General features: G+C 41.1%; 3 protein-coding genes across 9 annotated transcripts in view; 2 read left to right on the top strand and 1 right to left on the bottom strand.

Annotated features, from left to right (window-relative positions):
* Positions 1-9,378, top strand: part of casd1 (CAS1 domain containing 1) — a 13,731-nt gene extending 4,353 nt beyond the window's left edge. The window contains 12 exon segments of the mRNA XM_061665054.1: positions 840-1,054; positions 2,538-2,957; positions 3,499-3,588; positions 3,667-3,786; positions 3,882-4,038; positions 4,112-4,191; positions 4,566-4,667; positions 4,739-4,879; positions 6,350-6,427; positions 6,518-6,610; positions 7,882-8,004; positions 8,006-9,378. Coding sequence (XP_061521038.1) covers positions 840-1,054; positions 2,538-2,957; positions 3,499-3,588; positions 3,667-3,786; positions 3,882-4,038; positions 4,112-4,191; positions 4,566-4,667; positions 4,739-4,879; positions 6,350-6,427; positions 6,518-6,610; positions 7,882-8,004; positions 8,006-8,152 — 1,766 coding nt within the window. The 3' untranslated portion in view covers positions 8,153-9,378.
* sgce (sarcoglycan, epsilon) lies at positions 8,650-25,178 on the bottom strand. Of its 5 annotated transcripts, XM_061665055.1 has the most exons (12): positions 24,789-25,178; positions 18,742-18,864; positions 18,346-18,503; positions 17,594-17,666; positions 15,970-16,168; positions 14,842-15,004; positions 13,004-13,218; positions 12,344-12,370; positions 10,726-10,914; positions 10,488-10,528; positions 9,850-9,887; positions 8,650-9,722 (listed from the first exon to the last, which is right to left on the bottom strand). In XM_061665055.1, the coding sequence occupies exons 1-12, from the start codon at positions 24,832-24,834 to the stop codon at positions 9,672-9,674; spliced, it is 1,323 nt and encodes a 440-aa protein (XP_061521039.1). In that variant the 5' UTR covers positions 24,835-25,178; the 3' UTR covers positions 8,650-9,671. The 5 variants fall into 5 exon arrangements, with proteins under 5 accessions (XP_061521039.1, XP_061521041.1, XP_061521040.1 ...); XM_061665057.1 differs by lacking the exon at positions 9,850-9,887; XM_061665056.1 differs by lacking the exon at positions 12,344-12,370.
* ppp1r9a (protein phosphatase 1, regulatory subunit 9A) overlaps positions 22,635-25,178 on the top strand; it is a 48,753-nt gene continuing 46,209 nt past the window's right edge. Inside the window, exon 1 of one of the 3 annotated variants that reach the window (XM_061665051.1) lies at positions 22,635-22,716. The gene's annotated coding sequence lies outside the window, so the exon portion shown is untranslated. Of the gene's footprint in view, positions 22,717-24,687; positions 25,162-25,178 lie in introns of those variants that run through there. The other 2 variants (XM_061665052.1, XM_061665050.1) reach the window with 2 other exon arrangements.

Genomic DNA, 25,178 nt, shown 5'->3' with positions numbered 1-25,178 from the left:
TGTCGGGACCATCGTGAACCGAGGTCCACGGTATAGTCTGCCTTTTGCCTGATGTCAGCTGGGATAAACTGCAGCTCCCTGTGATCCTAAACATGAGCGTGTAAAAATGTGATACGGTAGATTGTAATAAATCATAATTTTTTATAATAAATATAGCACAGCAAAGAGGCGTTTGTAGGTGATAAAATTCATGAAATTAGCATTGGAACAGACGGAAAATATATGAGATACAGTATGCCGTTCAGAGATACGTCACAAGCAACCATTCCAGCGGCAATGGGTGTGCAAATCACTCAATTTACATACTTTAAAATCAGATTATTTTATGAGAATACTGAAGCCTTGGAAAAACAAGGAATCCAAGCAATCCAACTGCATTTCCTGTTCCTTGAGTGACAATTTCATACTGCACGCAGACAGCTGCACAACACATTCATGCTTATACAGTGCTGTACAAGCGCTTGAACGGAATGCGAGTAAAAGTAATAAGTTGTCCTTTTCACGGTTATTTAGGACATTCATCAATGACTCCCAAATTCCTGCTTTGAGATAGTATCATTAAAGTTATTATTGTTTTTAGAAATGACTGTAGTTCCAATACGTTGTGCATCTTTAGTAGCTGATCCTTCGTCATTTGTGCGTACGCATGGTCACAGGTGGTTCTAAATTTGTTCGCAGAGAACCAACAAAATATATTGATGAATCACAGATTTGTGCACAAATCTGTGCATATGCACCGTTACTGAATGAGGCCAATTGTGTGTGAATTGTTTCCAGAGTATAGATAAGCACTATAGAAAATGGATGAATGGTTATATAAGGTGTATTTTAACCTCCAGAACCAGTCAATGAGGAGGGGTTGAGAAAGGACAGGAAGGTGATCACCAACCAATTATTGGAGCTCTACAACGAAGCCGCGGTGGACGCACTTAATGCCAGTAAGCGTAACAGCAGATCGCAGGTCAAGCTGCTGGCTGCCTCTCGCCAAGCGGCAGTGGGGACCATCAACCAGTCAGACGATGGACTGCACGTACCCGAAGGCGCCAGAAATATTGTAAGTTCATTCAGCTGTTAAAAAGAAAATGTGTGTTCTTATATACATTAGTTATTTGGTTCCATGATAACAGATACTAGGTGTCTTCAGTTTACCATGGCACCAACATATGACATTCAGAGGTTACCATTGGTGCTCGGTAACTGCCATACTTTCTGTTTTTCCATTTGATTATTTTCTATTCGTGGCCTTGTTTTACATGTATTTTTCTTACAATTATTTACTATAATTATGACTTTACGACTGCCGCTGCATTAGCGTAGGTTAGTGATGTGAGAAATCAGTCACGTTGTTGGCTTAGGAACGGAATTTTGGAATAAATTGAAGACTCCCTGTACTACTATTACTACATACACTGTGAATAAAACATCTATACACACCTGTTCAAAAATTAAAATGCCAGGTTTTTGTGATGTAAAAATGAGACTAAAATAAATCATTTCGAAAAAATTCAACCATCAATGAGACCTTTAACCTCTCTCTCAACTCAATTGGAAAAAAAATAATAATTTTTGATATGGGAAGTAACGCACAACTGAAATAATGTGGTTGCACAAGTGTGCACACCCCCTTGTAACTGGGATGTGATTATGTTCAGAATTAACCAATGACATTCAAAATCATGTTATAAGGGAGACAGAAGTCAGCACACCTGCCACCATTAGAGGTGCCAATGATAACTCCAAATAGGTTTCAGTTGTTCCACAAGGCTTTTCCTGACATTTCTTTTGCTTTCTGGCAGAAGCCGGAAGGTTTTGTGCTCACGCTGAGTGGTATTTGGAACTGTATTGCAGATTAAGGCTAAAGCCCTAGTTCCACCTGAAAAATAGCCCCAAAGCATGATGATGCCACCACCATGCTTCACTGCAGGTATGGTGTTCTTTTAGTGATGAGCAGTGTTGTGTTTGCGCCAGGCATAGCCTTTCGGAATTGGGGTCATCTGACCATAACACTTTTTCCCCACATGCCTTCGGGTGATTTTGTTATGGTCCGATGAAACCAAGGTAAAAAAGGTTTTGTAATTATTTATATTAGGCAATTTTTTTAATATCACAAAATCCTAGCATTTGAATAGGGGTGTGTAGACTTTTTATATCCACTGTACACTCACCAAACCCATGTAAAAATAAGGCCAATTAAAACATGCACAATCTGAGTTCCACAACATATGATGACATGTAGGGAGATTCACTGTTCTGCCGCATTCTTGCATTCAAAACCATATGGTCCACACCACATATGGAAAGTTTTTTTTTCTGCTGGATCTTGGCTTGGTTGGGGCCAAAACCAGCTGACTGTAACAGTACATATGAATTCTACACCTTTATCTGGTTCTGCATCAAAATGTGTTTTCCCTATGCTTGGGTTGGTTTTCTCTGGGTACTCCATATTCCTCTCAACATTGCAAAAACATCCACATTAGCGTCATTGACTCTAAAGTCTCCATAGGTTTGAATGTGAACAGAATGGCATGTTTTTTTAGGGAGCCATGGTGCTGATGAACGCTGTGTGCAACAAGCTCCAGAGACACATCGACGGCTCCTGCTGCCAGACGGTCCCGCCGCCCAACCTCCTCCAGAATCTCGCCGCGTGCTTCTTCGTGGGCTCTGCCCTCATCCTCCTGGGCTTTCACGTCCTTGGCAACAACCGGCACCACCGGCCCATGCCGCCGGACGTGGAGAGTCTGGAAGAGAAGAAGCCGGCGAGCGCAGTGGCCCCACTGGGTCTCAAGGCGCCGTTCCAGGCCATGTGCAGGATGGGTGTGATCATGGCCTACTTTTACCTTTGTGATCGGGCCAACTTTTTCATGAAGGAGCAGAAGTTCTACACGCACTTAACATTCTTCATCCCGCTCATCTACATATTTGTGTTGGGAGTGTTCTACAGTGAAAATAGCAAAGAGGTATGGCATGCATTGCAGGGGCATCATTTTAAGACATTAACTATTGGCTTAGTCAGATGGTAATTACTGATTGTTGTTAGTGAGTATTGTTCCAAATGTTTGTTTATCAAATTTAATGACGCACTCACTAAACCCAACTTGCGAGTTGTTGAAGTCACGAGCTGTCGCTTAGTCTTTTTTTTGTTATTGTTGTTTTTTTTTTTTTTGTGAGCAAGTAATTACAAGCGGGCTTCAGATACACAATCACTCGAGTAAAGTGTGTGAGGGGAGACGAGTCGCGATGTACTTTCAGCCGTTTATTGAACGGTACGAACAGTAAAACACACAAATACAAAATGTATTAAGTGAATTTTTCCCCAAAAATATTTAAGCGAATATCAAGATAGCAGTATCATATTTGTATACAGTTTGTTTTCTTTACATTTACGCACCAATCGGAAGGGAGAAATCACATGGTTCTACATCCTTATAGTGAAACGTGGCCTCCATTTTGACTTCATTTAATGACACTTAAGACTAAGTTCAAGTTGTTTCCGCACAGACCAGATTACTGAATCGAGAGCAAACCGATGAGTGGAAGGGCTGGATGCAACTCGTCATCCTCATCTATCACATATCTGGAGCCAGCGCTGTGAGTCCCTAATGTACCTTGTACAACTCACATCACATGTCATTTCAATACCTGAATAATGACTCTCGTGCCTTTCAGTGCATTCCTGTGTACATGCATGTGCGGGTGCTGGTGGCCGCCTACCTTTTCCAGACTGGCTATGGGCACTTTTCCTTTTTTTGGCTCAAAGGAGACTTTGGACTGTATAGAGTATGCCAGGTGAGACTACACACGGTGGAAGTAATCATAACAGTAATTAAATGTCATTTTTCACATTTTTGTCAGTTTTTATTTTGATACACTTCCTTCCGCAGGTGCTTTTCCGTCTTAACTTCCTGGTGTTGGTGTTGTGTGTGGTGATGGACAGGCCCTACCAGTTCTATTACTTTGTCCCACTGGTCACCTTCTGGTTCGTCATCATCTACGGCACACTGGCCGTGTGGCCTCAGATCCTGCAGAAGAGGGCCAACGGTAAGCGCTCGATGTTTGTAGACTTTTGAATATGTCGCGTTTTACGCCTACTCTGGACTTGTGTCATGTGCAGCCAGCGGGATGTGGTATCTTGGTGTCGTGGTCAAGTTTCTGGTGCTTCTGGGGTTCATCTGCGTCTTGGCTTTCTCACAGGTGAGCCACATGCCAACGCGCACCTGTCATAAAATCATAGCAAAGTGACATCACGAAGGAAGTATCACCAGCTTGTGTAATTATTATAAGCCATTACTGTGTTTATTATTCTTCTGACGCAAGAACCCAAACGTTCGGTTCTGTAAGCAGTGACTTTTTCCCCCCACCTTTTAACCCATGCAATTTAAAGATGCATCTTAAAGGGGGAGTTTGCAGTGTTAAAACTGCATGGGAGATTGGAATATAGCACCACCTTAAAGCATGTGACAAAGTCCTTGAATGGCACTAAATTGCAAACCATTTTTGAGCATAACATCAAAAGTTTGATGACTATTTTGGGGATTTTGCCAATAATTGTGTCTTTGTGTTGGCAGGATTTCTTTGACAGCGTCTTCTCCTTTTGGCCCTTCTCCAAGCTCTTTGAAATGAATGGAAGCATCTATGAGTGGGGTTTCAGATTCAAGCTGGACAGATTTGTAAGTTTACATCATGTGACGCTTTGATGTCTGCTGTGGGGTCGAACTTGTTCGGATGCCTTGCGTCGCAGGTGGTGATGCACGGGATGCTGTTCGCCTTCGTCTACCTGGTGCTGCAAAAGCGCCAGGTGCTGTCCGAAGGCAAAGGAGAAGCTCTGTTCTCGACTTGGATCTCCAACCTGCTCCTCTTCCTCTCAGTCGTCACCTTCTTCGTAAGTCGGTTCACCGTTTTCTACATTTCCTCTGTACAACTCCTGCAAAATTAGACTAAGACTAAGACCAAGACTAGAGACTGTGTCTGTAATTGTGAGTTTAATTTCTGATTGTAGCTAAATACGGTAACCGTACTTGAAACATTTCTCAGTATGATGCAGTGCACTTCTACAAACTTCAATCACAGTAATAGTAAACATTGTTAAATGGGTGTATTTGACAGTGTCATTGAAAAAAAAAACAAGTATAAATGAAGTCCAACATATTATAATTTAACACAGAACTTTGGATTGGATCTAAATAGGTGTGCCTAATGGTTTGGCCGCTTACTGGTAATTATTATTATTTTTTAATACAGTATTTTTTTAAAGTCTAAAGTAAATGTCATTTAATCTGCTGTTCAAAGTTCTTAAAAAATACCACAGACCTGAACAACTTTGCTGAATCTTCTTCGGAAAACAGAATTTGGAGAATTTATAATTAGTCAGCAGTAACTATGTATGTTCAGGTGCATCTCACTAAATTAGAATATCTCCGAAAACAATGTATTTCAGTACCTGTAGTTAATTCAAAAAGTGAAACTCACATATTATGTTGCTACACAGAGAAATATTTCATGATTTTATTTTTATAATTTTGATTAAAGCCTACATGTAACAAAACCCCCAAATTCACCATGTTAAGAAATAATAAAGAAATCGTTTTTAATATAGAAAATTAGTTTCACTTTTTAAAAATGAACTCCTGAAATTAATATATTTTTCTCCAATATTGTAATTTGTTGAGAGAGACCTGTAATATTAAAATTGTTAGTGCAAAATGTGTGCCGCCCAACTTGCATATTTCATATTGAGTGAATGAGTTCTTAAAATGGATCATAATGTCCCTGAAAGGTTTTACATTTGACCTAAATAAATCTCATAGCTTCATTTACTGCTTTGAGATTTGAAAAGATTTCTTATTCACCAAGATTGTTTTATGTACGGTGCAACGGTGCACGACTGGTTAGCACATCCGCCTCACAGTTCTGATGACCGGGGTTCAAATCCCGGCCCCGCCTGTGTGGAGTTTGCATGTTATACCCACCCCTGCGTGGGTTTTCTCCAGGTACTCCGGTTTCCTCCCACATCGCAAAAAACATGCATGGTAGGTTGATTGAAGACTCTAAATTGCCCTTAGGTGGGAATGTGTGCCCTGTGATTGGCTGGCGACCAGTTCAGGGTGTACCCCGCCTCTTGCCTGAAGATTAATGCAATAGGCTGCAGCACGCCCACGACCCAAGTGAGGATAAGTGGAACGGAAGATGAATGAATGAATGAATGAATGTCTTATGTACACAAACTCAGACCAGAAACTATCGCCAGTAATCTTTTCACCTCACTTATGAACAACAATAATCAAAACGTCAACTCAAACACGTCATTGTTGTGAGAAACAAAAAGAACATATGTCTTCGTCCATCATTCCAGACATATTCCGTGTGGGCCAGCAGCTGCAAAAACAAAACGGAGTGTAACGAGATGCATCCGTACATCTCTGTGTTGCAGGTAAATTCATCTCTGCTCTGTTTTGTCACATAACGTCAACTTCAATGTAAGAAATTAAAGCTTTGCTCACACACACACACACACACACAGATCATGGCCTTCATTCTAATCCGGAACATTCCCGGCTACGCCCGCTCCGTCTATAGCTCCTTCTTTGCCTGGTTTGGAAAGATCTCCTTGGAGGTGAGACACTCTTGAATTGCTCCATTAGATCATCTAAAGAATGTGATTATAAGGTGTGATGCAATATGTAGAAAGTAAAGTGCGATTTGCCGTTCAGCTAATTGTTGAACAGAAAGTTGCTAAAAAAAAAAGTACTCCAGTTTTTCAGTACTTTTGAAAAGTTGGACGTGCATTCAAAAGTTGAGAGGTCAAATTAAGTTCACCTGTTAAGGTTATTGTGTATTTTAGGTTCATCTTAACATTGCACTCGAAATCTGAATATCTGGAACTTTTTGTGCATAGTTAACAAAAACCATAACCACCACCTCTCTGGCAAGCTATTTGTTATTCTGCTGCATGCTGCTACCTCTGAAGTTATAAAACTTTACTTTATAACATCTAGCGCTTCACGAGTAGTACTCGCACCCCCCCAAAATCCAAGAAGTCTACCCAAAAATACATTTTTAATTTATGCCTCGAAATGCATTAATTTTCACCCCCATCAATGTACTAAAGTGTGTGGGTATTGTGGACATTTCTAATATCAAAATCATGTTTGTATCTATTACAGTTCTTGAGATACAGCTTGTAGGTACTTTTAGAGACTTGGGAGGGAAGAAAAATGGGTTTATGAGCCATAACTTAAAATATATATATTTTTTATGTATAACTGTACTAAAGTCTCATAGAAGTATGGCTGTTGCGGACATTTTGGCACCAAAGGCATGTATGTCTGTTACAGTTCTTGAGATACAGTGTGTACATACCTCTGAAGGTCTAATTAGATTTGACTTAATCTGTGTGAAAGAAGATCCAATAAATTGATAGCATGTACAATATGAAGAAGTTTGGACTAGTTCAGTCCCTCCTGCTTTTGGTACTAAAATGTCTGCAATAACCATATTTACTTGAAAGTAAATACATTTATACCTAAAATTTTGGGGGGATATTTTCCAAAGTTATAGCTCTCGTTAGTATATAAAAGTACCTAGATGCTGTATCTCGAGAGAGACTTGCACTTGATATCAAAATATCCACAATACCTGATTTTATATTTGTTTATTACTTTTATGCAGTTTAAAATCAGTGCAGTGAGACAGTCACTAGTGCAGTGACTTGTCCTAATAGCGAGGACAAAGAGCATACTTGTAAATTCAGAATTCAGCAAACTAGTAGGACATTGAATAAGTGCTTGAATTGGCTAGCCATACACCTCTCCAGTCTGCTGTCGCGTTGCCCCCGGCCTCGTGGAGGCTGCGTTTTTGCCTGATGCCCGCTTGTCCCCCCCCCAGCTGTTCATATGCCAGTACCACGTCTGGCTGGCTGCGGACACTAAAGGAATCTTGATCCTGATCCCGGGCATCCCGTCGCTCAATATCATGGTCAGCACGTTCATCTTCGTGTGCGTCGCCCACTGAGATCTCACTCATCACCAACGACCTGGCCCAGGTGGTCATCCCCAAGGACACTGCGGCGCTCCTCAAGAGGCTAGGGGCCGTGGCGGTCCTGGCCCTGCTAACCCTGCTCTGGGCCGGACACCGTCAGACCTCGCCCGGGGTCTGAGTCTCGCCCGACATTTTTAAGCGTGGTACGGCAACGTGTCATTCACTGAACACCTTTTGACTGCTGTGATAGTTGTACACTGAAGAACAATGGCAAAAAAAACAACAAAAAAAATCCTCTTCAAAGGAAAACAGTTTTACACCTTTACACTGCAAGGGGGAACGTAGAGGACCCCCCCCCCCTCCCCCCAAAAAAACAGGTCCTATCATTTCAGAACTACGCGCTCCCCGCTGGTCTGATTTCTACTCTCTGCCCAAATCGACCACATCACAGTATTTGATTTGAAATAGTACAATATACAAAATATGGACCAACTAGCTCTGCTGATCAAAACTCGGACGACCCCTTTTGCTAATGTTTTTAGTGAGTAACCCTGTGCTAAAAGGTACTGTACTGTGGTCACCTGCTGTAGCTCTGAAATTCTGTGATATGTACAGTATTTAATTATTTAAAATTAAGCTTATATTTTATACTCCTGTACTTTTTGCGCGCCTGTGAAGTGAAGAACATATTCCATCCGATTGACGACACGTTGTTTTGATTTTTGTTTTTGTATGTTTAAATCTGCCTCATCGAGCTGTGGTAGAACATGCACTGGTTGGCCAGCACAGCCAACATCCTGCTCAAGATCGACTCCCTTTCGACATGCAGCTTTTCCCACTGACTTCATATAAGTCGCCACCAACATGCACTGACTCGGCTGAAAAGAATAATATTTTTTGCTTGTTTATTATTTGTCGCCTGCCCACTCCTTCGCAGGATTCAGCACTTTTAATTAATGACCCTCATTGCTGACGATGAGTTCACGTGCAGCTAATTTTCTGCACCAAAGCAGATTTTGATTACGAAAAATCATATTTTGTCACGATACAGAACGTGTGATGCGCGTGCTTTACTGCAAATGATTTTGGAAGTTGCATTTTGTATTTGTAACGAGACACGACTCACGTGTCGATCATCAATAATTGTTGAGCCTGTCATCACCCTCATTGTGGACTCCACATTTGAGATTCAAGCAATGTTTTCATTACTGCTTAACAGCGGTACTTTGGCGCTCTGGCCTTAATGGTTCGATTTTGGTAGTGTAAAAGCAACAACTATTTATACTCGTTGAAATATGTTACACATTTTTTTGTGATGTGTTAAAATGTATCCATATTTATAAATGCCTTTATTGTTCTGTACATAACTGACGACAACGTCATAAAATGTGCAGTTTTGGCTTCCGTTGTCTGGAACGTTTATTCCTATTCGGGCAAACGTAATGCACAAAAATGTTTTTTTTTTTTTCTGAATGAATTTATTGATGTGTGACAACTCCCATTTCCTTCAAGAGGGCTCTTGTGCAAAGACAGTAAAAATACATGTGACAAATACTCCAAAATATTCAAACGTGACTTTTGCAGCGCACACTGAAAAAAAAAGTGTATGGATGCTGAGTTCCCTTTAAAAGATGCATATGAGACATGCAGATTTGCACAAATTTAAGGTGCGGGTGGGTGGAGGGTGGAGTAGCAGATCACAAATTCAGTGCTTCAGCCACCTTTCGCTCCTCAGGAATACCATTTACCTGCAAAGAAGCAGAGAATAGATGGTTAAGCTTAATCTGTTGATACTATTTTTTCCAGTTACAAGAGCATTCTAATGAATTATCAATCGACTCACTATAGTCTGAATTAGTCAATTACATTGCCTACCTCCAACCTTCGAAATGTAGACATGACATAACTATCTCCTTTGTTAGCAGTGAAAAAGAAAAGGAGGTTAGTGTACCATGCAAACGGCAAGGGGGCGCGCTTGTCTCATTTCATAGAGCAGTGGCTCTCAAACTTACGAAGTATCGCCTAAGAAAAGCAATACCATCATAAAAAACATTAAAAAGTCTAGTTTTCATCAGAAATTAGGCTGGTTTTATTCCTTGAAAGTTTATTTAATAATGTAAGACTAACGTTATGCACGGCTTTTCAACATTAACTCTTTGCTTAATACAGGCAAAAAAACTACTTAATGATCACATTAAGATGTATTGCACCGAAAGGTTACATAAAAATGTACGGAAACAAATGAAACAGTTCTTGCATATTAAAATCCGCTGCATTGAACTTAAAAGTTAAATACAACTCAACTGCACATGTGATTCTTTCGTGTACCACTAGAGAGGGGCACCACACAAACATTACCATAGAACGTTTGGATTAAATAAAATTACTCCGCCAAAGATTTTTTTTTTTTTTCTCGAAGCAAAATGTATTTTGTTTTTAGAAGCAAATGGTAGCTTGAGTTATAAAACACTCCTGTCAATGCATGCAAGACGACAGACGTAACACAAACAAACCTGATGGTTGTTGTGGTATAGTAATCTGGTTTTGCAGGTTCCTGAAGTCATGAAGACATTGCAGTGAGTAGGAATTCACAAACAGCAGCCTTAAATGGCGTGCGAAAACATGTTACAAGCATATTATCACATATTTCTCTGCTCCAAGCCCATGAGGACAAATCACGGGACAGTTTGAAGCTCTAAATCCGTGCTTGTATGTTTAAAACCTATTTAATTTAAGGTTTCTTGTACTCACGTCTGCGTCTGCATGAGGGGCATACTGGTGGTCTCGTAGTTGTCCGGGTGGATAGGCGGAACCACCTCGCCGCTGACCGGGTTGAAGACGGGCAGCGTGGAAAGCGGCCAAGAGATTTCCCGGTTTTTAGACATGCTGCGCATCTCTTTGGTGGACTTCTGGATGGAGCTGTGGTGGACCAGCTGGATGCTGCAGAGGCCAAAATAGATTTGTAATTCATTTGTATTTAGTCAGATGTGCACTCTGCAGCTTTGCATTTACTGGGGGGAGGGGAAAAACAACAAACTATTAAATACCTGTATATATATATAAATACAGGTTACAGTATTGCTAGAAATGTTCATTTATTTATAGCTCCAATTGCAAAAGTGAAACTTGTAATATACCGATTTATTAAACACAGATTAATACTTTTCAGAAGGCTAATTACCTTATATCTATATTCAAAGTAATTGGAATCGGTTATATACAAACCCTAATTAAACCCTTGTTAGGATGTTGGGGGAAAATGTCAATAAAATCATTGTATTGTTTTTGTTATTTATACAAATCTTTTTCAACCTATATTCAATTGAATATACTACAAATACAAGCTATTTAATGTTAAAAGTGATACACGTTTTTTTTCCATTCATTTTGAATTTGCTACTAGCCACACGCACCAGGGGTATTGTTTTTATTTACGTTTTACACAACGTGACAACTTAATTGGAATTGAGGTTTCTAATATTCTAATTCCTTGAGATAAGAATTTGGGGATTTTCATTATCTGTAGGGTATAAACCATCAAAATCGTTTATATATTTATATATTTCCCTGTATGAGTTTCACTTTTTGAACTGATAATCTGAGATTTACTTGAAGATTACAAAAGAAAAAAATATATTTCACAAATATTTATAATCTGTTCCCCCACATATTCGGGGAATCACATATCTTGGCGCCATTTTATGCCTTCTTGGTGCTAAGGAATTATGTTGAGTTGAGGCATTGAGCTTCATTTAGACCAAAGTCGCGCTTTGCTACTATGGCATCTCCTTGGCATAGTAGATGTATGTACTGTATGTTGCTGTATGTATGTAGTAGATGGATGTATGTACTGTATGTTTGAAGTGAGTTAGGGAGCTTTGTTTAGACTAAAGCAGTGCCTTGCCACCATCTTGTGGCATCGTGGTGCTGAGGAACTATGTTGAAGAGCGATGGGAGTGTCATTTAGACAAAAATAGGGCTTTCCCACCATCATACGGCATATTGGTGTCAAAGAAATAGGCTGAAGTGCGTTACGGAGCTTCATTTTGACAAAGGCAGTGCTTTGCCACCATCTTGTGCCACCTCGAGGCAGTTAGAAATCTTTTGTGGGCCGCCAAATCTGGATTTACGCGATTCGAGGTAGGGCTCGGTTTCCCCACTATTCACCATGGAACACATGAAGATAGGAAACTTTACACCTGTAAGTCAGTTAACATATATGGTAGTGTAAATTCCCTACATTTTGGAGCAGCCCACAAGGATGAATGGATACTGACACACTGGACATGGATGATGAAGAAAAAGGAACATGGAGGACAGAAAAAGGGAGGGGGGGAAAAAAAAAACACAGGAGAGGTAAAACACTTACGGTGATGTTTGCATGTTTCTTTTTTTCCTAGAAACAAAACAAATATGGAATGAATTAAATACTAATAGCAGTCGTAACACAGACACAACTACACTCAAATGGACACAATGGTGACAGTGGGATTGAGTGGGCGGGGTTTAAAAGGTGAAAGGGCGTACAGCAGATGAGCAATCGTTGCTGGGGCAACAAGTGGCCGTTGAAGAAAAGTTGCTGCCTTGTTCCAAGTCAAGGAACAAAAGTTGTTCCTTGACTTGGTGTCAAGGAACTATGTTGAAGTGAATTGAGAAGTTTTATTTAGAGAAAAATAGTTATCTTGTGGCAGCTCGATGTCAAGGAACTACGGTAAAATTAGTTTTAGAGATTTATTCAGAGAAATAGTGCTTTGTCCCCACCTTGACATAAAGAGTGAGTTGCAGTTAGACAAAAAAAAAATTATATATATATATATATATATTGCTTTGCTGCTATTACCTGGCATCTTGGTGTCAAAGAACTATGTTGAAGTATGTTGAGGAGTTTCATTTAGACAAAACTAGTTGTATACTGCCATCTTGTGCCATCCATAGGCAATTATAAACCTTTTTAGGGGTGTCTTTACTCAAAGAGTTTCACTATTTGCAGCAGGATTCGGTTCACTATATAGAGACCAGGGACACTTACACCCCTTCCCTTCGGCAGCACATGGTGTAGCCCAGCATCAAGAGGAGAGCGAGCGCAACCGCCGACGGAACAGCCAGCGTCACAATGAAGTCCGTGAAGTAGTCTCGGCTCTTTAGAGACTCTGATGGGGGGTTGTACTCCCCGAATTCAGGCAGGACCCCAGGGCCCGGCTCAGGACGTGCGACATATACCGGGACCACTTTGTTGATGTCAACCTAAAACAAATACAAGTGTGTAAGTGTAAAACAAAAAGGTGTGCTTCAGTGGTTCTCAAACTGGGGTCTGTGAGCCGTAACTTCCGCCAAACAATTTTGAACAAATTATCATAAAAAAATAAAATAAAGCGCAAATCAACATCCATCCATTATCTGAGCCGCTTCTCCTCACAAGGGTCGCGGGAGCGCTGGAGCCTATCCCAGCTGTCATCGGGCAGGAGGCGGGGTACACCCTGAACAGGTTGCCAGCCAATCGCAGGGCACATACAAACAAACAACCATTCGCACTCACTTTCACACTTACGGGCAATTTAAAGTCTTCAATTAACCTACATGCATGTTTTTGGGATGTGGGAGGAAACCGGAGTGCCTGGAGAAAACCCACGCAGGCGCGGGGAGAACATGCAAACTCCACACAGGCGGGGCCGGGGATTGAACCCCGATCCTCAGAACTGTGAGACAGACGCGCAAACCAGATGGCCAGCGTGCCGCCACAAATCAACATACGGCCAATAAAACTAACATACTGAGTGGTGGGGAGTAACAAAATACAAATATATGACTTTATGACTGTACATAAGTAGGTTTTCTAGGTTTTAACTTTTACTCCCTCCCTTTGAAAACAGATATCTGTACTAAATGTTGATTTTGCAGGTATCTGTACTGTACTTGAGTATTCATTTTTATGACAATTTTTTACTTTTACTACCTACATTTGAAAAAGAGTTATCTGTACTTCCTACTCCTTACTTTGTCAATATAGGCTGGTTAATTTTTTCAACCTCCGCGCATGACGACACAATGTAAAAAAAGACTTAAAACTACATGAACTTGTTTACATGATGAACATTGACTTCTGATCGATTTGGCAAAAGGAATATTCCTCCCCTGTGAAACCAAATGAAATTCCATTCAGATTCGGCCTGTTTATTTGGAACATTTTCACTTGGTTTAGGCTTCTAAACTAATTATAATTAGAATACAAAGCTCCACATAAAGCCCCTTTAGAGGTAAAATCAAATGCTGTTGAGATGTTGGTATTAGAGATATAAGAGAAATGTTTGATGTTTTCAGCTGATTTGTGGCGAACGCAATCTTGTGCCATCTTAAAAACTTCCAGCGTCTAGCATTAAAACATTCCCAGTGTAATCCAAGAAAAAAAAAAATCCTTTGTTATTAATAGCCAATGTCGCATTTTTGTTAGTCAATTCACATGGTTAAGCAAAGCAATGTGAACACGTTATTTTTATTGTATTTTTTTACATATATATATCATGAAAACCTGAGCTAACTCCAACTAGCTCTTGATTTTAAAAATACATTTTGTTGTTGTGTCAAGTTATCAAAACAGGTGTATGTTGTAAAATACATTACAGAGTCTGTATTTTTTTCAACTTTTACTTAAGTAAAAGTATCCTCTCTCTGTTCGCAGCCATGTTTTTGGTGGAAGCAGTGCATGTCAGCTAGCGATGATGGTTGCATGTTGAATTCATTCAATTTAATTTGGTTCCTGTCTGTTCAGCAGGTCATGAATCTTTATAATTTGAAATGTCCTCTATGAGGACCCGCTTGACCTAAAACGTTTGAGAACCCCGGGCTTACTGGAATAATCTGTGGCCTCACCAAGGAGATTTTACACCAGTCGATGTGAAACTGAGCGCGGAACTTCTTGTCACAGCTGATGACGGGCTCCATCTCCTGACTGCAGCGCAGTTGGTTGTGGGGGTTCTCCACCTCACGTAGGCACGACGAGAAGGGAACATCAGCACCCACCATGACATACACACTATGGACAGCAACAAGGGGGGGGACAAAAAACATTCACTGCTCAAAAATAGCATGAATCTTTGATGCGAAGCTCACATTGGCTTGTTTCTTCCTCGCAAGCTGCAATGAATGGGCCCTTTCTCCCTTTTTCATGGTAAATCCTCGAAATGATCATCAAACTTTGACGCCATGCTTGCCAATAGATGCTCCAGGCAGAAAAGCTTGGGAATTTAACGCAGTCCATCTGTCTAGGACAGTGATTCCCACAACTATGCCTCGATGCATTAGTGTGGCGTGAGAGATCATCAGATGCGTTGTGGGAAATTATCCAGTTTCACTTAATTGATAGGAAAATAAATTATTTACTACAAATAATGTATCTTTGATGTGTTCTAGAGGTGTTTTATACATATACAGATAGTCTCTCACATAAGTGAAAGTGTGAGAGCGATGACACCAGATTTTTCACATGTGCTCCGCATTCACACCTGACCTTTTAACCCTATCTATTCAAATGACACTGGGGAGGGAAAATGGCAACTTGGGCCCATTTTGACACTTTCACTTAGGGGTGTACTCACTTTTGTTGCCAGTGTCTTAGACATTAATGGCTGTGTCGAATTATTTTGAGGTGACAGTAAAATTCAGTGTTGTGCCATGAACATATATATTTACAACAATGTGAGGAGTGTACTCACTTTTGTTGAGATATGTATTTTGCCCCTCTAACGTAGCTAAATAAGGTAACCGCAACATTAGAAGCACGTCTCCGCATGATGCAGTATACAAATTGCAACAACAAACATTGTTAACTTAATACTCTTCTGATGGTGTCAATCAAAAATAATTTTTATTACCTCTTCAAAGGTAGATTTTTCTTTATACAGCTCTTGTACTGGATCTCATAAGATGTTGTGGCTGCCGTGTATATTTTTTTTCATGTTGATCTTGCAACATGATGCCCATATCTTCCTACATCCTCACCCCTCCTTCAGGTTATTAATAGGCAGCGGGACACGTCCGCCGCGGTCTAACGCTGAGGTCATGTTGATGGCGTTGAGGCGGTCGGGCTGCCACACGTTCTTCACGGCTCCCAGGAAATCTCCCAGCACCTCGCTGGCCAGCATCTCCTCAACGTTCATATTTTTTATGTAAAACTCAGCCTGGTAGGGCAGCGGGAACTCTACGGCGGGATGAAGAGAGCAGTGAAGGGAATGAGGGCAGATGTTAATCCATAAAGCAGTGCTGGCTTATCATCATTAGTCCTGACAAGGAGATCTCTCCACACGCTTCTGTCTGATTCCCTTTGGTCCAGATGGTTGATGACATCACTATGTAGGAGGAGTGATGATAATACAAATACATGTACTGAGTGATCAATGACGCAGGATGTGAAAAAACAGATGCACACACGTGAAGTGTTGGTCCAGGCATAACATACTAACAGATGGTTCCCACAAATAAGCCAGTACAGGGTTACATACAGTATAACATATATTACGTATCATAGTGATGACCCGTGGCGTTATATTGGCAATTATAACTAATATCAGTTAGTCGTTCTCATGCAAGTCCCATTGAGTTGCTGTTCTGATCTTAACCATGCAATATAATTTTATGTTATGGAAATACAGTACATATAGCTATTTCTGGCAACACAATTGAAATTACAACCGCTAACTACAGTGAAAAGGAAAATATAATTACATTGTGAGATTAAAGTCGTATTTTTACAAAGAGGAGTACATTTTCAAGATTTTCAGTTTTCTACACCACTTGTCCCTTACAAGTGTCATGGGTGAGCTATGTCAGCGGACTTTGGGCGAGAGGCCGGGTACACTCTGGACTCCCCAGCCAATCACAGGGCACATTTAGACAAAGAAACATTCCCTCCCCTTCACATCTACAGGCAATTTAGAGGTCTTCAATTAAACCAAAAAGCAAGAAAAACTCCACACAGGAAGGCTGGAGAAGAACTTCAGTACTGTGAGGGAGACGTGCCAGCCACAGCACTACCATGCTTACATGCAACACAATCAATGGCTGATTTGTGCTAACCACTCGGCCACCATGCCGCACTAGAGAGACCATATAAAATATCATTTTGTTATGCTTTTACAAGCTTCACTGTTGCAGCTAGAGGGCAGAAATGACTGCAGAACATTGCAAACATTGCACCACCAAAAAAAACCATGTTTAACAGAAAAGTCTGCGGTATAGCGAGGGATTTTTTTTGTATACCTACTCCAAGATTAAGAGGTGAAATTATGCAATAAATGTTTTGGGTCTCAAAGTAGACCTCACAAAGCTGTGTTGACGTCAATTGTAATTTCAAGCATTTTAAATAACCCTATCCAAAAAAAATTAAAACAGAAAAAACAAAAAAAGAATGTCAAATCTCTCGTTGTATTTAAATGTGCAATATATTGATAAGGATCCCTCATGGCGTATTAACTTCATAAATTATTTATTAAGACAGAATGATTGAATTACTTTCGAGGGGCCCATTACACCATTCCAGAAGTGATTTTGCCCTCAGGATTTAATCGGAGATCTGCTGGGTGTGTATGCGAGCGTGCGCGCGCTAAGCTATCACAATAGTGCTTACCCTCGGTGGCCATGATGTTTATGACCAAGTTGTTCCGTGCTGTCTCGAAAGTGCGTCGGTTATAGGCGGTAATCTGCAACACACAGGGGTGAGGTTTTCAGATCAGATCAGATCAGTGGAGCTTATACGGCAGCAACTCTCTGGCGCGGGCTGAGCCCCGGAGGCCGGCAAACCGAGCCGGAACGCTCCGTGGAGGCACATGCTGCGATCGCTAAGCCTTTCGGGAGAAAGAATTCCTACAGTAGATTACAAATAAAGCATAAATAACATAATGGAATTAAGCCTGGTGACTAAAACCGGTAACACACCATTTCTGCTAATTAAAGCGAATCAGCTGAGTTCAGCAAAATCACTTTTCCTCATATGGTGATCAGGAGGGTCTATTTATTCAACTGCAGAGGTGTTTATTAGGGGGGAGGTCAAGTGTGTCTGTATAATAATAGTAGATTTTACCCCTCCCACACATTTTAAATACATTTAAACACTTTTAACCAGATTCTCAACATATTTGAACAAAAATCAACAATTTGCAAGCATAAAATGTAGAAGAAATACTGTACGTATTGTAGTGTCTGTGTACACGCATGTGCCTGTGAGAGGCGGGGCGTGGTGGGGTGGCGTGTAATGTCTCTATGTCTGTGTGAGTGTCTGGGTGGGAGCTGTGACCAACAGCAGCTTTTGCGTGAGTGTGCGCTCTGTGTTTTGTTGTTCTTCCGGCATTTATTTTTTTCCTTTTAGCACTGATGACAGACCTCTATGACGGTGGCCTTGCCCACATGCTGGGCGGTGGGGGAACCGTAGAGCACTCCGTCACTATTGGGAGTCCTCTGGATGTAGCGCAGCCAATCGGGCCGGTCTGGGTACCCCAAGAGGTTGGTGTTAAAAGTGATGGGATCATTGGTGGCGTCACCTGCAGGCAGAGTAGCATTCATTAGATGCACTCCAATGTTCTGACAGAGGTCAACACCACCTCAATAACGCTCATTTAGATCTACGGGACCAAATGGGAAGCATTGCCAGCAGAGCACTTTCTGCCACTGGAAGAGGATGAACGCCTCTTTTGCATTCTTACAGCATGACTTTCAACAACCTGCATGAACAGTATTATATTCCAGCCCACTAAATCACTATATTTGAAAACGTTGTACCTGATTTTGGGTATAGAGGAAACTCCCCTTTGAAGTATTCTCTTTCTAGGACGTGGACGAACAGCACGCCTGCAGACGGGTAGACGTTACGGTCCGCGTGCGACCTCGACAAGATGGTGATCACTGAAACAGAGTTTAAAGGTGTTACAATCATAAAAGCAACAACATATTAAATCAGTGCCTCAAAATCATTTTAACACCTACATTTAACATCTGGGTTGCTTAACTACTAACCTTGTATTTTCTCGTTGCTCTAAAATCCAATCCGTTTGTACAGTGGCACCCCAAAACGTGTACAATTCAGAAACTGACAAAAACATTCAGGAAACTATATGCCTCTATAAATGCTAAATAACATGGTCCTGGAAGCAGAGTCAATTGCTAACGTTAGCAACTAGCCACGAGTTAGCTGCTGCTAGCTATTATATGACATCACTGTAACTTTGGACAGTTACGGTTTAAAAAAAAAAAGATTTCGTAATACTCGTACAGTAAAGTGAAGTACTTGAATAGTGTTTCACTATTTAAATGTTTAATATTAGTGTTCAATTTTTTACACTTATGAGCTATGATGTGCTACATTTATTACAACCTCATCAATTGTCATTAGTTAACATGTTTAAAAGAGAGTTTTACTCTTTTAACATTATTACAGTGGTAACTTTTACATTTGTAGCTGTATAATAAAACAACACTGATAATAATGCATAATCATTTTGTGTGTGCAGTTAGACGGCCATGATTTGTTTTCATACTCTCCTCCTTGTATTTCACCCACCCAATTGTAAATGCAAACATAACATAAAAAATGTACACAATTTAAGACTGGAAGTTATTTGCTCCTTTTTCTCAAGCTGGCCCCGCTTTACCCCTGCCGAGGCCAGCCCAATTCCCTGTCTGTTACCCACTTATCTCCTACGTTATTATTTTCCTCTCTTTTTGCCCTTTTCTTTCTCCCTCAGTGGGTGGGCACTCTTTCTTTAATCGCCATGGGAGCTTGAGTGCACATGGAAGGTAGGAAAAAAAAATAGGAGTGGGAAGAGAAAACATTTGCCTGTGGACACAGCACGGCATGCTAGAAAGAAAGAGAGAGAGAGAGAGAGAGAGAGAGAGAGAGAGAGAGACAGAGAGAGAGAGAGACAGAGAGAGAGAGAGTGTGTGTGTGTGTTTTCCCACAGGCACAGTTTTATATATATATATATATATATATATATATATTTTTTTTTTATCCACTCCCCATCAGCATCAAACTGACATTGTTAACATAAGTGCCACTATCACACGTGAATGGGACTGTTATGCCCTCTCTCCTTATGCACAGGCTAAAACTCCCAATAAGAATCTAATGACGAAAGTAATAGAGGATTGAGTTTTTAATCCATGTCCATGAAAGAGGAAATCTCCATTGTTAAAAAAAAAAAAGAAAAAGATTAGGAGTCACTGTTACAACTTGGATTATTAAAGAGGGACACGGCGGCATGTGGCCCAAGTGTCTCACTGTATTTCAAGAGAACTGAGGAGCGGTTAGAAGTTAAAAGACTAAACATGCGCATGTTAAATGGGGCAACATCTGACACAGAAGCTGACCTGGCCATATGTCTGAAGTCCCCGAGGGCTCAGTCACAGCTGGCGACGATCTATGGCCTTTTTGTCCACGCTTGACATGGTGTTACTTATAAAAATGATGCCAGATTTGTGAGAAAAAGCATTTTTGCTCTTGATGTTCGCCAAATAATCTGAACTGGACATGCAAGGCCACAAATGTGTCATTTCTTATGCTAGATTTTTACATTTTTAATTTTAAACAAAGGCATGAGGGTGGTCTGAGGTTGGGGGTTCAAATCCGGGCTTTTGCATGTTCTCCATGTGCTTGCGTGGGTTTTCTCAAGGTACTCCGCTTTCTTCCCACATTACAAAAACATGCTTTATAGGTTAAATGAAGACTCGAAATTTTTTAGGTGTGGATGTGAATGGTTGTTTTTCTATATTTGCCGTGTGATTCGCTGGCGACCAGTCCAGGGTGTACCCCCGCCTCTCGCCCACTTTCAGCTGGGGTAGGCACCAGTTGATACACAGTGAGGATTAGTAGTACGTATAGAAAAATAATGAATGAATCTTAAACAATCAATTTCAACTTTTTATGAATATTAGAATATTGCATTGTTGGATTTAGGTTGGGCTTTTCAAACATAAATTTAAATGTATAAATATCAATGAACTTCAGCCGCTCTATTCTACACCTGCACACTCTTTATGAGATGCAATGCAAAACTGTTTACTCAAAAATATGAATGCTCAGTTTTGGTTGACACTTTCAATATAAATTGTTTACAAGACAATAGCAAAATACCATGAACAGCTCTCGGTCTAATGCAGTACACATCACTGAAAACTACAACCACAGTAATATTGTTCAGTTAATATCTCCCTGACAACTTACCTTGCTTTTGTTACCATTATTATATTAGTATGCAGGTGTACCTAATGTTGCGGCTGGTGACTGTATCTCTCCAAGGACGGCTTGAGAGAACTGAGCGAGACAAATCCTCTTACGGCTGCAACAATGCCACCCCGACATTACAGTCGAGACCAAGAATTAAAAACCCGCACAGTGGTTTATGACCTCGACAAAGCACAGACACATTTTGTTCTATTATCCTCCCTTTTGGGCCTCAGCATTTCTTTACCACACAAAAGGAGGAAAGGCCTCCATGGTGCACTCATGGTCAAGGGCTGGCTATTCCACAAGCAGCCCAAATTCAATGTAGTTCAACCATTTAGTGGCACATCCATACAAGATGTACAAGTGAGCACAAATGGTAGGAATATTTTTACACAAATATAATGATGGTTGATTAAAATACCATATATTGTCATACCAGAAAAACAAATCTGGGAAAACGATTTTTTTTCCAAATCATTTTACTGTACGCACTCAATTTACTCCTATGTTTTGTCCAACATAAAATAAATCGAGTCTAAAAGCTAAAAACTACAAGTACGCTTTCTCCTTGTCACCGGATATCCTATTGTTATTTTTACCTTCCAATCATTAATTGTTTCATGTTTAATGCTGGACTGTTTAGCAGTTTATTACAGCTTGCTGATTTACTTTCCTTCAGGAAAAAAATAGAAGGCATATTTAAGGGCTGGCTATTACTTGTTCAGGTTAACAACACATACGTTAATTAATTAAGGTACTGTGTCCCACAATCTCATTGGCTTAGTCTCGCCCATTCGGATGGTATGGGCGACGATCAATGACTGCTTTACCATCGAGGTTCTGCTAATAGCATCAAAGCTGCTTAGTTGTGGCATCCTGACTCTTGGCCAACCTCTTTGGAGATGATGACCTGCACAATTCCTACTGTATGTAATACATCACCCATTCCCGGACCGGTTAATGCATAACTGTCCAATACAGACAGCGCCGTCTGCTTTAAGAGCAACGCTAATGCATTGAAAGAGAAAAGGTTTGGAATGAGCAGCAAATCGCTCTTCCACTAGTCACCATTATTAAAACCGATGTCCATAAATAACTAACAAGCCTTGGGGGGGATTTTGGAAATGGCTAAGTCGGTTTTTCGCTTGCCTGGCCTTGCCTGACCTTGTCAAAGTCTCAGGTGTGAAGCCTCGGTCAAAAATTCCGAGTGGTAACCCAAAGTAGGCAGACGGACCTCCGGCTCGCTGACGTACAGAAAAGGGAGGGATAGCCTTCAGATTCATGTGTGCATGGCGCTCTAGTCAGGAGGAATGAATGTGCTTCTTTGGTGTTCAGCTGGGGAGCATAGGAAAACAACGATGGCTACTGTTCAGACGAACTCTTTGGCATTGTGCCTGTGCTGATTGGCTGTGAGCACACAACCTGGAAGTGAAAGTCGCTGGCGTCTCAGATAGCAGACAGCGATGGCAGAAGACAAGAGTGGACAACATTTACAGTTGAACTTTCGAGAGCTTTGACTTTGCTTGGAAAAGGTAAGCTAAATCAATGTTGTGAATATTCCTCAATAGTGTCGAGTCATAATAGTAGAAACGGTTTTCTGTGTGACTTTAGCAGTAAAACTTACTTTCTGCAAGGGCAGCTTTAACTGAGCGAACCACTGTTAGAGCAAGAACACCAACGAGTTAGGATGGCAAACAAGTGACAACATTCATGGCAGTATTAATGGGGGAACCAGTTGAGCATGACACTGTGTTATGACAGCGAGGAGGAGGAGAGGGGGGACAGCGGGTCAACACATGGAGTGCACCACTGCACACACCCACTCACCATCTCTGTACAAGGCTGTTCTCTGCTTCCAGCCCGTGGTTCTCTCCTTTCGGACATTTCCCTCACGCAAAGCCATGTGTCTGGCGTTGCTGGCATAAGCAATGTAAACTAGAGGATCAAGAGTGTCGTTCAGTGGCCATTTTTGAATCACACACACCATTACTATTAATACATTAAGTCATATGGTTTGTGTTAATAGTTGGGTCACATTTGAACTAGCAGTAAATGTCATGGCCAACATTTTGAGAAATAATAATATCTGCCAAACTTTGACAATTGTCTGGTTTACGACTCAGGTACGATGATGGCACCTACAACCTTCTGAGAGTGGTTACAATGAATGACCTTAAAGGCTTACTTTGCCTCCATTTTGGAAGTTTAACTAAACACTTGCTGTTGATGCTACAAAATAAGGTTACTGTATACCAGATATTCTCATTTGTGTCGTGAGGGATCATCAGGTGTCAAATTTCACTTAATTAGTCAAAATATTATTTATTTACTACAAACAATGTATCATTGCTCATCTATCTATGACAGCGACGTGTAATGACAGGCAGAACAAGGAACAACTGCATGCTCTTCCACTACCACAAAACCACCACACATCATTATTATTGTAGTATACAGTGAATCCTTGCATATTTGCAGTTCCTCTTTCAGACTTTTTTGTTGTTGTTAACCTATCCTTTTCGTCCCAGAAAAACTCCCAAATTCTCTGTTTTTGCACTGAAGGCACCAACTGGTGTCATCTTGGAACCAAGCAACCAGTGGCGTTTTAACGTATTGCTGCACGGGGCTTTGATGATGCCCCTCTAAAACCAATCGTTGATGGTCGGCTGATGAAATCTTTTCCCCTTGAAAACCATTCATCAACAGGGTTAAGGGAGGGTTGGATTGCTTGGATGCCCCCCCCCCCCCAGACCCCCTCCCACTCAGGTGGCCACCGCCCCGTCCGCCTTCCCTGTGCACGCCACTCCAAGTAACTATGTTGAGGTTCGTTGAGCTGCTGAGGAGCTTCATTATAACAAAAGCATTCCATTGTTGCCACCGAATGGTATCTATAGGCAACTAAAAAGTATTTCGTCGGAGTGTTAGTTGTGGCAGGGCTCACTCCCTATGAAGAGCGGAGATTCATTGACTTTACTCTATATGATGTTTGTGTGGTGCTGTGGCGAGAGTTTTATCATGTAAAACGTGTGCCTTAGCTCTGTAATGGTTGGGATGTGGCTTTATGAATACAGACAAGCCTGCTGCGTTAGTTCAGAATGTTTTTTAAAGTCAAGGTACTATAATGATATTTTGTAAAGAAAAATAAATACTAAAATGACAAGTCTGCTGGGAGGATATTTAGCTCGGATTTTTTAAAATATTTTTTTTTTAGGGTATTCTATTGATATTTTGTAGAGAAAAATAAACACTAGCAGTAGCGTGACATTAATTAGCGTGAAAGTGTTGGGCTACAATGAAAACGAAGCACGTCGGCGTACATAATGAACACTTATTTGAACGCCAATTTAAGATGAATAAGGTGACGCGAAACAGCCACGCGTATAATGTTGAAGACACGTTATAACACAGTATTGGACGTTTAGAGTTGAAGGCACTCCACCCGAAGAGCGTTATTTTAGATGTTAGGCATCCCCCCCCCCCCCACACACATGAGCTCCCCCACTGCGGCTACACGCAAGGCTAACGACTAACCAGCTAGCTGGCTAGCTAACTGCAATGGACACGCATCGAACGTGCAATATTTGTCGGCTCCATCGTGACATACCCGTGGCGAGCCACACCGCGACGACTGCAGCGGACATGGTGCTCATCGTCCTGCTTGTAAGTCTCACATGAAGCTAGATGTTTGTGTCCGAATCGCCACTGGGTTTGACAGCCATGATACTAAAGCATCCTGCACAGCATTCCTTCCTCCTCCTCCGCCTCCTTCTTCCTTGTTTCCTTGGCTGGAGCACACAGCAACGCTTCTCACTGGCTCAACATCTGCGTGGAAAAAGATGGTTGTCTCGTAAAAGGGAAAAATGACCAAACTGCGGTGTGGAAATGTGGAACATTCTGCACGCCGCATTTTAACAAATGTCGGGGGGAAGAGTCATACAGTATTTGACTAAAACACTGTCTCGTTCCCCGTTTTAAAGGTATGTAAAAGCTATTC

Source organism: Phycodurus eques, chromosome 20 (assembly GCF_024500275.1).
Source record: "Phycodurus eques isolate BA_2022a chromosome 20, UOR_Pequ_1.1, whole genome shotgun sequence".
NCBI classification, from domain to species: Eukaryota; Metazoa; Chordata; class Actinopteri; order Syngnathiformes; family Syngnathidae; genus Phycodurus; species Phycodurus eques.
This window is presented reverse-complemented; position numbering and strand designations above follow the sequence as displayed.

Coding starts and splice junctions, on each gene's coding strand:
- sgce (XM_061665055.1), bottom strand. CDS start 24,834: ATGAGCACCATGTCCGCTGCAGTCGTCGCGGTGTGGCTCGCCACGG. Junction 17,667..18,345: donor GCAAGGCCACCGTCATAGAG/GTCTGTCATCAG, acceptor TGTGTGTTGCAG/ATTACCGCCTATAACCGACG. Junction 16,169..17,593: donor AAACATCATGGCCACCGAGG/GTAAGCACTATT, acceptor ATCCCGCCGTAG/AGTTCCCGCTGCCCTACCAG.